This window comes from Durio zibethinus, unplaced genomic scaffold, assembly GCF_047325235.1.
Source record: "Durio zibethinus cultivar Kanyao isolate XHJ-2024 unplaced genomic scaffold, ASM4732523v1 HiC_scaffold_102, whole genome shotgun sequence".
In the NCBI taxonomy this organism is placed as follows: domain Eukaryota; kingdom Viridiplantae; phylum Streptophyta; class Magnoliopsida; order Malvales; family Malvaceae; genus Durio; species Durio zibethinus.
The window spans coordinates 23795-38385 of record NW_028322725.1 but is presented as its reverse complement, the minus strand read 5'-3'; the positions used below and the strand labels follow the sequence as shown (position 1 = coordinate 38385).

The window sequence follows — 14591 nt, the reverse complement described above, 5'->3', positions numbered from 1 at the left end:
AACAAATATTGGGCATTCTAGAAAAGAAGTAGAAAAGCATTGCGAAATTGATTTACCAAAATTTTAAATCCATTGGATTTAGGATTTATTTCATTTTTTTTTTTTTTACTTTAGAAAATTAGAAAAAAAAAAAAAAAACGAAAATGGATTTTGAACCTTCAGCACAATCCATATATTGGGACCAGAATTGAATAAATGTATCTAGGGAGAATTCACTTTGACTTTGAAGTGACTACTCCCTAGATACGCACATCATGATATTTTATTTTAAAATTGATTCAATTTAAAAAAGACCTAAAGTTAGGGATTTATCAATCGGTAATGTTGCTCCAATACCCAACCAAAGGGCCACCGCAGTACCAATCAAAAAAACGGTTGTCGCTACTGGACGACGAAATGGATTTTGGAATTTATTAACATTTTCCAAAAAAGGTACTGTTAATAATCCCGCAGGTACTGAAACCATTAAAAGAACACCCAATAACTTGTTAGGTACTGTACGAAGTATTTGAAATACAGGAAAGAAATACCATTCAGGTAATATTTCCAAAGGAGTTGCAAATGGATCCGCGGGTTCACCAATCATTGAAGGTTCTAGAACCGCTAAGCCTACGTTACAAGCAATAGTACCGAGAATTACTACTGGAAAAATATATAAAAGATCATTGGGCCATGCGGGTTCCCCATAATAATTATGACCCATACCTTTAGCTAATTTAGCTCTTAATACAGGATCGTTCAAGTCAGGTTTTTTTGTTATTAGGATAGGTGAATTTTTCTAGATCCATCCCCCGAAGGAACCGGACATGATAATTTTTCATCATCCGGCTCAAGCAAAAATCAATCGAATCAAATGGATACAAACGGATACATATAAAATGAATCTATATGTTATCCACACATATATGAATGATTTCATATGTAAGAAAAAAGTTACCTGATTCCATTTTACGAAGTTGCAACTATACATTCCAAGGAATGCCATTTTTACAGGTAAATGCTCAATACCCAAGTAGGCGTACAAAGTTGATCGTGATCAAGTGCTTTCTGGGTCGTCTTAGGCCTTGCGATTCACCTTTATCCCAAAAATATATCGAGATTTTTTACATACAAAGGATTTACTTGTTACTAATATAGTCTAGCCTTTGCTCTTCTTTAGATCCCTTGTTTCACTCCGATAGTATAATAATAATAAATCGGGTCGATGCAGAAGAAATGAATGTATTTTCATACTATTAAGATAAGAAAGTAAAAAAAAAATAAAAATAAATAAATAAAATCTAATTTGCATTATGCCAAATCACTTATTCTACTGGATCTTACGGAGCCCTGTTCATACACGACATCGTCAGGTCTGATCATAGAAAAGATTCTCTTCAAGCGAACCAGCCTATCCTTTGTATGGGGCTTACACGGTGGTTGGAACAAAGACACATTTGGTTGTGAATTCCAATGTAGCAGATAAAGGCATATTTCTGCATGGCCCAATCAATAGTTCAAGTCACACACTCCCATAATCCATTTTCTCTTCGGGGAATTCCCTTCAACTATTCATGTCATATCAAATAAATAATAGAATATTGTGGAGTTGAAAGGAAATATCCAAATACATGTCTTATTTTTTTTTTTTTTTCAACAATCCATATTTGTAGCAATGAAATACTATTGTTCCTCCCCCAAGTAATAAGATAAATGATTGGCAAGTAATAAGATAAATGATTGGTTACAATATAGCTATGGTCTATATTCTCTATAAAGGACCAGAAATGCCTTGCTTACGTATCATTAGGAAATGCATTAACATAAATACAGCAGTAAGAAGGGGTAATACAAAAGTGTGTAAACTATAAAAACGGGTCAAAGTGGATTGTCCCACACTAGCACTTCCACGCAATAACTCTACCAAAGGCGATCCTATTACCGGAATAGCTTCCGGAACGCCTGTTACGATTTTGACTGCCCAATAACCAATTTGGTCCCAAGGTAAGGAATAACCTGTTACACCAAAAGATGCAGTCAACACAGCCAGAACCACGCCTGTAACCCAAGTCAATTCGCGAGGTTTTTTAAAACCACCAGTGAGATAGACACGAAATACGTGCAGGATCATCATTAAGACCATCATACTTGCCGACCATCGATGAACTGATCGGATTAACCAACCAAAGTTAGCTTCAGTCATTATGTATTGAACAGAAGTAAAAGCCTCAGTAACGGTTGGACGATAGTAAAAAGTCATAGCAAATCCTGTAGCTACTTGTACCAAAAAACAAGTAAGCGTAATTCCTCCTAGACAATAAAATATGTTAACATGAGGAGGAACATATTTACTAGTTATATCATCTGCAATCGCCTGAATCTCGAGGCGTTCTTCGAACCAATCATAGACTTTATTGAGATAGGTAAACCAAGAGGACTCCCCCCCTGAGAACCGTATATGAGAATTTCATCTCGTACAGCTCAAACAAAAACACCCAAATAATAGCTGAAACGGATATGGAATAGAAAGTTTGAAACTTCTTAATCTTTTCATTCAATTTTATCTGAAGACACAAAAGAGTAAAAATCCGAAAGCTCTTTTTTGTAGTTGTAATTATAATGCCAAAAAATCAAGTCGGCGCATTCGTCTTTATGTTGATCAGGCCTCTTGAATCTTCTATTTACCTACTTATTTCTTTTCTTTTTCTTTGCTTTGATTTGTTATTTATATGGAATGTGGCTTTATTCTTGTTTTCTTTATTTTTAATAGGAATTCTCTTGTTAAGACCCTATGAATCAATTGAAACTTCAGATTCATACCAGAACCGCGATGATTCAATAAAACCTTCAAACTAAGTCCAAAGATTCTTTGAGTAAGAATTATTGGATCATCACTTATTCAATGAATAGAATAGATATAATAAATAAAAATACAAAGAAAAGAAAGGTTTGTCCTTTGATCAAAATAAGCATAAACTAAATGAGAGTTTGAAAGAAGAAAAAATTTCTCGATTTATAAATAAAAAACCTCTTTCTTTGAAAATTTTTTTTTTTTTTGAGTCCGGCCGCGAGGTTTGAATATTAAGTATGAATCATAGTTCGAATACTTCGTGATCCATTTCATATATTCCGTGCTCCAGATACTAGAATGGCTATCCGACGGGATAAAACTATCTCGATCAAGAGGACAGACCCATTTTCTGTACTATCAATAGGATCAATTATAACAAGTCACACACTCATATTCCGGAAATACAGAAACAAAAAAAATTTCGCGGTCGAACTACCAAAATAGAATGGGCTAAAAAAAATCCGAGAACTAAAAGTTTCACTTTTTGTATTGAAAAGCGAGGCTTCGTGGTTCTTGTGAATCTAATTCAGCGAAATTCCATCCAGTAAAACGGAAGAATTATAAATCTCCAAAATAATAGATAAGAATATCGAAAATAAAGCCATTGCGACACCCATCAAAGGAGTCGTTCCCCATCCAGGAGCTACTTTACCATATTCCGAATTCAATGGTTTCAAAAAATCCCCTACAACAGTTCGTCTTGGACCAGATCTAGAACTACCCTCAACGGTTTGTGTAGCCATAAATCTTATTTTGTATTCAGTGAGATCTGTTGACTTTGTATATCATTCCGCTGTAAATAAACGATCTTATCATAGATCCATTGTGATCTTGAAATTATATTTATATTTATATTATTTATATTTATATTTATATATATTATTTATATAATTATATAATAATGGAAACAGCAACTTTAGTCGCCATCTCTATATCTGGTTTACTTGTAAGTTTTACTGGGTACGCCTTATATACTGCCTTTGGGCAACCCTCTCAACAATTAAGGGATCCATTCGAGGAACACGGGGACTAATTGAAGTAATGAGCCTCCCAATATAATATTGGGAGGCTCATTACTTCAATTGAGATAATGAAAAATCATTTCATTTTTTTAGTTGGAACTTTAGGCGGTTCTCGAAAAAAGATAGCGAAAAAAATTATCCCTAGAGTAGATACTAAGAGGAATGTATAAACCAATGCTTCCATAAATTCGATCGTGGTTTACAATTATAGCTTCCGTACCTATTTATTTAGAATCATCTCCCGAATAAAATAACGAAAGAACAAGAATCAAAGAAAAGGCAGCGATTTTAATCAAGATTTTTACAGCAGCCTATGTCAAATCACAAACAGAAAATAGAAGCGAAAAATAACAAAGCAATCTTGCATCAGACTACTTGTCTTCTTGTAGTTGGATCTCCAAGTTTTTGGAATGCTCCAAATTCCACTTGAGCATCCAAATCTGGATCAATACCGGCAAAAACATCTCTGAACAGGGTTCTAGCACCATGCCAAATGTGTCCGAAGAAGAAAAGCAAAGCAAACGAAGCATGCCCAAAAGTAAACCAACCCCTTGGACTGCTACGAAAAACACCATCGGATTTCAAAGTAGCACGATCTAATTCAAAAATTTCACCCAATTGAGCACGTCTAGCATATTTTTTCACAGTAGCAGGATCACTATAACTCACTCCATTGAGTTCGCCACCATAGAACTCAACAGTTACACCTACTTGTTCGACACTATACTTCGATTCTGCCCTTCTAAAAGGAACATCCGCTCTAACAATTCCGTCTCCGTCTACCAAAACAACCGGAAATGTTTCAAAAAAAGTAGGCATACGACGTACAAAAAGTTCACGCCCTTCTTTATCTCTAAAGATAGGGTGTCCTAACCACCCAACGGCTATTCCATCCCCGTTGTCCATTGAACCCGCTCTGAATAATCCTCCTTTTGCCGGATTATTGCCAATGTAATCATAAAAAGCTAATTTTTCAGGAATTTTAGACCAAGCTTCTGATAAACTTTGATTTTCGGCTAACCCAGCACTAACCCTTCGATATATTTCTTGCTGGAAGTATCCTTGATCCCATTGATAACGAGTAGGACCAAATAATTCGATGGGGGTAGTTGCTGAACCATACCACATAGTTCCAGTAACAACAAAAGCTGCAAAAAAGACAGCAGCTATACTACTGGAAAGGACGGTTTCAATATTTCCCATACGTAATCCTTTGTATAAACGTTGGGGCGGACGGACACTAAGATGGAATAAGCCCGCTAATATGCCCAATGTCCCTGCTGCAATATGATGAGAGGCTATTCCTCCCGGAACAAAAGGATCAAAACCTTCCACGCCCCACGCTGGATTTACAGGTTGTACCTTTCCGGTTAGTCCATAAGGGTCGGACACCCATATTCCAGGACCATACAATCCTGTTACATGAAATGCGCCAAAGCCAAAGCAAGCCACTCCTGAGAGAAATAAATGAATTCCAAAAATCTTGGGCAAATCCAAAGAGGGTTTTCCTGTGCGCTCATCACAAAAAATTTCTAGATCCCAATATACCCAATGCCAGATAGCTGCCAAGAAGCACAAGCCAGAAAACACAATATGTGCTCCGGCCACACCTTCGTAACTCCAAATACCCGGATTTGTTATAGTCCGCCCCGTAATACTCCAACCGCCCCATGAATTGGTTATTCCTAAACGAGTCATGAAGGGTATAACGAACATACCTTGTCTCCACATTGGATCAAGAACGGGATCGGAGGGATCAAAAACAGCTAATTCATATAGAGCCATTGAACCGGCCCAACCAGCAACCAGAGCTGTATGCATTATATGAACAGAAAGCAAGCGACCGGGATCATTCAATACGACAGTATGAACACGATACCAAGGCAAACCCATGGAAATACCCCTTTATCAAATCAACGAAAAATAGACACTATGTAACTTTATTGCATTGGAATACCTCCCCTTTTCGGTGGATTCTTTCGGAGAAAGGATTAATGTTTGTTCTATTCCATTAGTAATAAGGGAAGAATTCGGCTCAGAAGAAAAAAGAGAAGCAGATCTATTCTATACTCGATAAGTATCAATACGCAATGGGGGTTGATCCTATTTTTTATGAATGAATGCATCCCTATTTGTTCATCATTCAAAGGACCTATTCGTAAGAATTCTCTTTCATTCATTCCGCCTTTCTTTATTTTATGGCCTTAGTCTATCTATGTATAAAATATGATAAAGGCCCATATTATTAAGACCATTATTACATATTATTAAGATAAGACCATTATTACGTATTACATTACGTATTACGCTTCCACAATCAAAGTGAAATATAATATTACATATTATAATATTACATATTATTAAGATAAGACCATTATTACGTATTACATTACGTATTACGCTTCCACAATCAAAGTGAAATATAATATTACATATTATAATATTACATATTATTAAGATAAGACCATTATTACGTATTACATTACGTATTACGCTTCCACAATCAAAGTGAAATATAATATTACATATTATTAAGATAAGACCATTATTACGTATTACATTACGTATTACGCTTCCACAATCAAAGCGAAATATAATTTTACATTCTTTTTACTTTATGCCTGTTGGTATTCCAAAAGTTCCTTTTCAAGTTCCGGGAGATAACGATGCAAGCTGGGTTGACATATAGTGCGACTTGTCAAATATATTGGGTCATATGGGATTCCCCCGTTCTCTCGCCCGATCGAGATATCCCCTGTTTCGCCCCAAAAAGATTGATTGAATTATCAAAAATTTGTAGCGGGAAGTGTAATGAAGTGCAATTAGAGATCCATTTCATGGGGGTGTATCCAGATTAATATTTTCAATTAGAATGATTTATGGTTGGCTTGGTTGGACTGATAAAATGAAGTATCCAGGCTCCGTTTAGAAAAAACCCAATTGGTAATATATTTATGATTACCACCTATATCATAATCATAATTTTTCTTTTTTTTTTTAATTATAAATAAGAGCGATTTCAAACTGTTAATCAATCGAATAATATGGGAAATACGTTGAATATTTGGCGAAAAACATGAAAGAAAAAGGAATTAAATTAAAATAAAAAAAGGAAATGAAATCATAGCAAAAAGACGTGGTATTGGGTCATTTGTCCTATATGTGCAAATAAAAATCGGGCAGATCTTTACTCGGAGTAGAGCATAAACCTAAAAAAATTGAATAAAAAATTGACGAACCCCATTCAGGAACAAGAAAATGACATCGTGATTTGGATTGAATCGCAATGAAAAAAAAATGGATCAATGAAAAGTTTGTGCAATAAGTTTAGCGAATTTTTTCTATATTATAGGAAAACGGGCCAAAACTCATCTTTCTTTAATTTAATTTTAAATTTCATTTTATTTAAAAAATGTAAGAAAAAGCCCCTTCATTAGAAATTAGAAGTTAGAAAGGTCCGACTAGAAAAAACAAAGGATGGCTGGAATCTACACATTGATTTTTTTTCGCAATTTTTGTTGAACCGTATGCATCAAAAGGTGCCTGTACGGCTACTAAGGGATACAATTTTATCCTAATCAACCGAATTTATCGAGAAAGATTGCTTTTTTTGGGCAAAGAGCTTGATATCCAGACCTCGAATCAACTTGCGGGTATTATGATCTATCTCAGTATAGAGAGTAATAGCCGAGACCTGTTTTTTTTTATAAACTCTCCTGGCGGAGGGATAGTATCTGGATTATCTCTTTTTGATACTATGCAAGCAGTGGAACCAGATGTGCATACACTAGCCATGGGATTGACCGCTTCAATCGCAGCTTTTCTCTTGGTCGGAGGAGAGAAATTACCAAACGCAGAGCATTCCCTCACGCTCGGCGCCAATGAGTTTTTTTTTTTTATTATTGATGGAAAGAAAAAAGAAGACTATGCCTTCGCCATATGAAATATGAATTAGTAAGTAATAATAGCATGGCACTTTGAATTCGATATGAAATTTTTTTTTTATTTCTTTTTTTTTTTTTCAAAAAAAAATATTAGATTATGTATCGAAAGAGTAGTATGAGAGAAGGGGCATTTCCAATTTGATCTTAGCTATCGTGGGCCCATCTCAGGCGTCACAAACTTTTTTTCTTTTCCTACCAGAGGCTATTAACAATATTTATGTTATGAAAGAGTACGAAAAAAAAAAAGACTATTTTTTTTCTTTCTTTTTTTTTTTTCAAAAAAAAAAAGAAACTTTGGGATTGCTGAATCACAGACGAAATAAATATATAAAGCAACGGAGCCATCATAGTATTTTTAAACTTTTCCGAAAAAAAAAGAAAAAGAAGGATGGTAATTGGATTATTTATTAATCTGGGTCTAATAGACTCTATATTTTCTCTTTTTTTCGATGAAAGAAAAAAGAGAATTCCATTGTAAAGCCGTATGCAATTGTAAAGCCGTATGCAATGCGCAAAAAATGCCTGTACGGTTGTTCAATTCTATAGCTATTCTTCTCGCCTCATTATGTGAGTTAGAAGTATGTTATATCATCAGGGTAATGATCCATCAACCTATTAGTATGCTTAAGGATGATGGCTTCAAAGACTGGGTCATGGAAACAGACGAAGTAATGAAAATGCAAGAAGACATCATAGAGGCTTATGTACAAAGAACGGGCCAGCCCCGATGGGTTATAAACAAAGACATGGAAAGAGATAATTTTATGTCAGCAAAAGAAGCCAAAGATCATGGAATTGTGGATCATATAGTGCGTACAGAATCGAGACCTATAGTGAATGAAAAACCTATAGTGAATGAAAAACCTATAGTGAATGAAAAACCTATAGTGAATGAAAAACCTATAGTGAATAACAAACCTATAGTGAATGAAAAACCTATAGTGAATGAAAAACCTATAGTGAATGAAAAACCTATAGTGAATGAAAAACCTATAGTGAATAACAAACCTATAGTGAATAACAAACCTATAGTGAATAACAAACCTATAGTGAATAAAAAATGGAGACTAGTTAACGACAATGGCAATGGAAGACCACCATTTGACGACAATGGCAATGGAAGACCACCATTTGACGACAATGGCAATGGAAGACCACCATTTGACGACAATGGCAATGGAAGACCACCATTTGACGACAATGGCAATGGAAGACCACCATTTGACGACAATGGCAATGGAAGACCACCATTTGACGACAATGGCAATGGAAGACCACCATTTGACGACAATGGCAATGGAAGACCACCATTTGACGACAATGGCAATGGAAGACCACCATTTGACGACAATGGAACACCATTTAATTTTGATTTAGATTGATTTAATCCCTCTTATTCCTTTCCTTCTTTTTCTCTTTAATAGATTAATATTTTATTAATCTATTAAAGAGAAAAAGAAGTAATTCATAATCATCTGGTTAGGATCGATCTAAACCAGTCTATTATGTATATGATTGTATATGATTCAGCATGCCAACTATTAAACAACTTATTAGAAATGCAAGACAGCCAATTAGAAATGTCACGAAAGCCCCTGCTCTTCGGGGATGTCCTCAGCGCCGAGGAAGATGTACTAGGGTGTATGTGCGACTTGTTCAGATCATGGGCTGAGAAAAAGGAAACAATTTTTCAGTATCAACGATCAGTACCAGTGAATAGAATGGGGTTCTTCCGTTCACTATCTAAAAAAGATAGATCTACCATATCCTTCTATTGTGTATGAAATTTATGGTTTCCATTGGCGCAAATCCAATCTTGGAATTTTTTAAAAATTCCCCATTGGTAGCAAATGCTTATCCATTAAGCGGGGAAAATCCTATTTAAAAAGCAAAAAGATTATGCTTCGACTCTTGCAAAGAACGGACTAACAGGGTCAGCTACCCAATTAATCCTCCTAATTACATACCGTTACTGTATAAGATAGATCTCGTTGTGAAAGATCTATTACTGAAAAATTTATGAGTAGAGCCGAAGAGTGTGAACTGTACAAGTTACCAATTAAATGTTAAATGAAGGAATGAGCTCCGGTGTATAGAGGGGACCTCACCGTTTAAGAAGTAACCATAGAAACGATGGAACCCACTATTTATTTATCCATTTCTATTTACTCCTTTATTTTAGTTAATATGCTTTTTTTGATACCTAGTATCAATACAATTTCTTATTTCAAGGCGAAATGAAATGCCTAGAAAAAAGGAAAAATCGTGGGCGGGACGGTTATAGTAGCAAAAGCCATTGGAATTTTTATTTTATACATTGGAAGAATCCGTTTTGTTATTAATAGACTAGAAAAGAATAACTGAAAGAAAGAATTAGTTATTCATCAAAATTTCTTTTATTCAATGACCAGAATGAAAGAGGGATATATAGCTCGGAGACAAAGAGTAAGAGCTTTGGTTTCGGCTGATCGGGATAGAGATAGGAAAAAAAGATATTTTCGTCGTTTGTGGATCACTCGAATAAATGCAGGAATTCGAGGAATGGGGGTATCCTATAATTATAGTAGATTAATAAAAAATCGGTACAAGAAACAGTTGCTTCTTAATCGTAAAATACTTGCACAAATAGCTATCTCAAATAGGAATTGTCTTTATATGATTTCCAACGAGATTATAAAATAAGGAGATCGGAAGGAATCCACCGAAATGCTTTAAATGAAATGGGGTTCCCTCGAGAATGAACTCGAGGGAGGTAGAGTAGAAATTAATATGATAAAAAAATTCTGATAAGGTCATCAAAACAAGAAAACAAGATGAGCGAAGACGCTCAATAAAAAAAAAAAAAATTTATTTTTCTTCCCCAACCCGATTCGATTCTTTTATTTATTTCTTTTTTCTTACGACACGACAATTTTGATTATCAGATTTTTTGAATAAAGCATCAGTCTACGTTTGATAATTTTGAGTCAATTGAAGGGTAAGCCTATTTATTTCTGGTTCTAAGAGCAGTAGTTCTAGCGGTCGACTCTCTTCTTTCAAATCGTTTCTCATTTCTGGTTCTAGTTCTAGCGGTCGACTCCCTTCTTTCAAATCGTTTCTCATTATTAATAAAGGGTAACGAAGATAAAATACGAGCTTGTTTTATAGCAATAGTAATTAATCGTTGTTGTTTTAAAGTCAATCTATTTACTCGCCTAGATAAGATTTTTCCTTGTTCACTAATAAATCGACTAATTAAACTCATGTTTCTATAATCAATTCGATCCCCCGATTGGATCGGGGGCAAACGCCTACGAAAAGATCGCTTGTATTTATCCATCATTTCTTTATTCCTTATTTCTAAAAATAATCCTATCCTATCCTTTTCTAAAATCCTATTTTGATCGGATCAAATTCAAATTATAGAATTAATAGAATAAATACGATTTGCTTTGTTTTTTTTATTATTGTATTATTTATTTATTATTTATTTCTTATTTATTTGTTTATTTTATTAGTTTATTTTAATTATTTATTTATTATTTATTTGTTTATTTTATTAGTTTATTTTATTATTATATTATTTATAGATATTTATTTAAATATAATTTCATATTTTAATATATTTAATATATAAATATAATTTCATATTTTAATATATTTAATATATAAATATAATTTCATATTTTAATATATTTAATATATAAATATAATTTCATATTTTAATATATTTAATATATAAATATAATTTCATATTTTAATATATTTAATATATAAAATATAAATATAATTTAATATTTTAATATATTTAATATATAAATATAATTTAAATAAATATCTATAACTGTGATAATACATAAATAATAAATAAATATAATTTATAAATATATATAAATATAATTTCATATTTTAATATATTTAATATATAAAATATAAATATAATTTAATATTTTAATATATTTAATATATAAATATAATTTAAATAAATATCTATAACTGTGATAATACATAAATAATAAATAAATATAATTTATAAATATATATAGAACCGACACGAAAATAATAAATAATTAATAAAATAAGAAATAAATAATGAAATATAGTAATAAATACAAAATATAGTAATAACTAAAAAATATAGTAATGAATAAATCATACAATATAATAAATAATACAATATTAACAATATTAAAATTAACAACAATATTAAAATTAACAATATTAAAATAATCATTATGCACGAATAGAAAATAAAAAAAAAAATAGTTAGTGATATTAAAAATCTAATTCCTAATCAATGAAAATCCAACTCCTAATCATTCGAAGACTGTAAACTAAAAATCATTCGAAGACGGTAAACTAAAAAAATAAATAATTGACTCGAGAATAAAGAAAAAAATTATTAAAAAAATAAGAACTAAATAAAAAATAGAATAAAAAAAAATAAAAGAATATTGATACAATCATATACCAGGTTAAAAAGGTTAAAAATTTATTAACGTGCATATCGAATAATTTAAAACTAAAAACTTCACTTTAAAAAGAAAGCGTGGAATAGACAAGGAAATACAAATATAGACTAATATATAAATAAAATATTTGTTATATATTAGTTATATATTATATCTAACTAATTATATACTTAATATTACTTAATATATTATATAATATATATTATTATACCTGAATACCTAATGTCCTATTTTCTCATACTAAATACCTAATGTTACCTAAATACCTAATGTCCTATTTTCTCATATTCTCGGGAAGGGTTGACATACGAGTACTTGATTCGATTTATTTCTTTATCTCCCCGTGAATTGTATGTTTGTAACAATAGGAACAGAATTTCTTCAATTCCAATCGACTAGGCGTATTGTGTCGATTTTTTTGAGTAATATACCTGGAAATGCCCGTTGATTCCTTATTAACGACGTTTCGAACACAACTGGTACATTCCAAAATAATCGTTACTCGGACATCTTTACTCTTGGCCATGAACCCCCTTTGAGTTTTTAATTCACCCAACTCTTCTATTTTCCGATCAAAAGTGAAGAAGAAAGGAATGAAAATAAATAAATAAAAGTTGCTAACTCAAAACCAAATCCTGAAAGATTTCGTTGCAATCAATTGCAATCAATATAGTAAATCAATATGTATTATACTAATAGTAAATAAGTAATACAATGATTTCTAACTCGATTTAGAATCACAGTACGGTATTTTCTTTAAGTATCTTGTAGGATACTGTTGTTCCAGCCACATTTCTCTTTTCGCTCTACTAGTAATTTAATTGGAGCTTGAACCCAAGTTTTGTTGAGGTTCAATCCACTTTTTTCGTTCTACCTTCCTTATTTATTTTATATAATTCTTATATAATTAGAATTCTAAAAAAACTAAATAGAATTATTTCTTATATAATTAGAATTCATTTCTTATATAATTATAATTCTAAAAACAACTAAAGTCAAGGGGGGGCGAGAGATTAGTCACAGATATTTGATTGTATATCGATCTAATCTTTTTCACCCCGTCCCGCGACAATAACTAGAATTAAAAAAAAGGGAATGTTAACGCATCCGGGAAGAAACGATTGATCTCTATCAATAAACCCGCTAAAGAACCGAACCAGAGAGTACTTAGTACCGGTGCTACGGAAAGATATGTTTTTAGATCTCGCATTTAAAATCCTCCTTCTTTATCGTATTACATACATTATGGTAATACATATATAATCACATGTATGTGTGGTTAAAGACCACTTGTATTTGTATATTTGTACCCGGAATTCCTAATTCAAAATTAAAATTTAAATGTACAATGATTCGATAGATAAGATTTTCCTTTTCTTAAAACAGCAAAATAGGTCCCTTTCTGCCTGAGAATTCCCGCCAAAAAGATTCATTTATTATTCATTATATGGTTGTTATATGATATGAGACCAAAAAGAGGAAATGGAAAGATAATTTTTGTATATCAATAGATGAAATAAGGGTGTGGAAAACAAGACAGGGATTCTCTACAATAACATCGTAGGCCAATTGAAAGGGATGTAGCGCAGCTTGGTAGCGCGTTTGTTTTGGGTACAAAATGTCACGGGTTCAAATCCTGTCATCCCTACCTATTACTTCTCCTTTGAGCAGTAAGGAGGGAGCCATTTTAGTTTTAGATTGATTAAAATTAAGCATACATAATCTATCATTTTCTCATATTATATATGATATATGATAGTATAGGTGTGCACGATGTATTGGGGTTATAAAATAAAAGAATCCTCTTTTTTACAGTCTTATTTATTATGATAAGAAAGCGCTCTTAGTTCAGTTCGGTAGAACGTGGGTCTCCAAAACCCAATGTCGTAGGTTCAAATCCTACAGAGCGTGATTCCGCTCTTGTTAAGTCGAAAATTACACCGAACTGAAAAAAAAAAAAAAAAAAAAAAAATTGAACAGCAATTCGAATTTGACCTCCTTGAATTAAATTAATTAAATTAAAATTAAAGGGGTCAGTCAAAAAAAGAGATGTTAATTAATCAAAGGTCCAACTGATCACCACGTATGTATTGTAAATATGCGGTTACGAATAATCCAGCCAAAGTAATAGGAATTAGACCTAAGACGATTCCAAATAGAAAAACTTCAATCATTTCAATTTATTTGAAAGGAGAAAAAGAAAGGTAATATCTATCCCTAAATATTAATCTCTATTGCCCATGAATATCAATAACTAATAATTGATAATTAACACGGTAAGGAACTATAGAATATATGGAATAGGACAGAAAACTTTGTTTTTATTAATTGTTCGTTCATTCAA

The 14591-nt window shown here is 32.4% G+C and overlaps 1 protein-coding gene and 2 non-coding genes across 3 annotated transcripts; 2 read left to right on the top strand and 1 right to left on the bottom strand.

The window, feature by feature from the left end:
- Positions 1–761: 761 nt before the first annotated feature.
- LOC149509854 (cytochrome b6) lies at positions 762–3618 on the bottom strand. The gene is made up of 2 exons (XM_089757650.1): positions 3217–3618; positions 762–2392 (listed from the first exon to the last, which is right to left on the bottom strand). Exons 1-2 carry the CDS (start codon positions 3220–3222, stop codon positions 1751–1753), a joined length of 648 nt encoding a protein of 215 aa, XP_089613776.1. The 5' UTR covers positions 3223–3618; the 3' UTR covers positions 762–1750.
- A 10203-nt stretch (positions 3619–13821) lies between these two features.
- Positions 13822–13895, top strand: TRNAP-UGG (transfer RNA proline (anticodon UGG)). Its single transcript has one exon. It is a non-coding gene; the product is annotated as a tRNA-Pro (tRNA).
- A 189-nt stretch (positions 13896–14084) lies between these two features.
- On the top strand, positions 14085–14158 carry TRNAW-CCA (transfer RNA tryptophan (anticodon CCA)). Its single transcript has one exon. It is a non-coding gene; the product is annotated as a tRNA-Trp (tRNA).
- Positions 14159–14591: the final 433 nt, after the last annotated feature.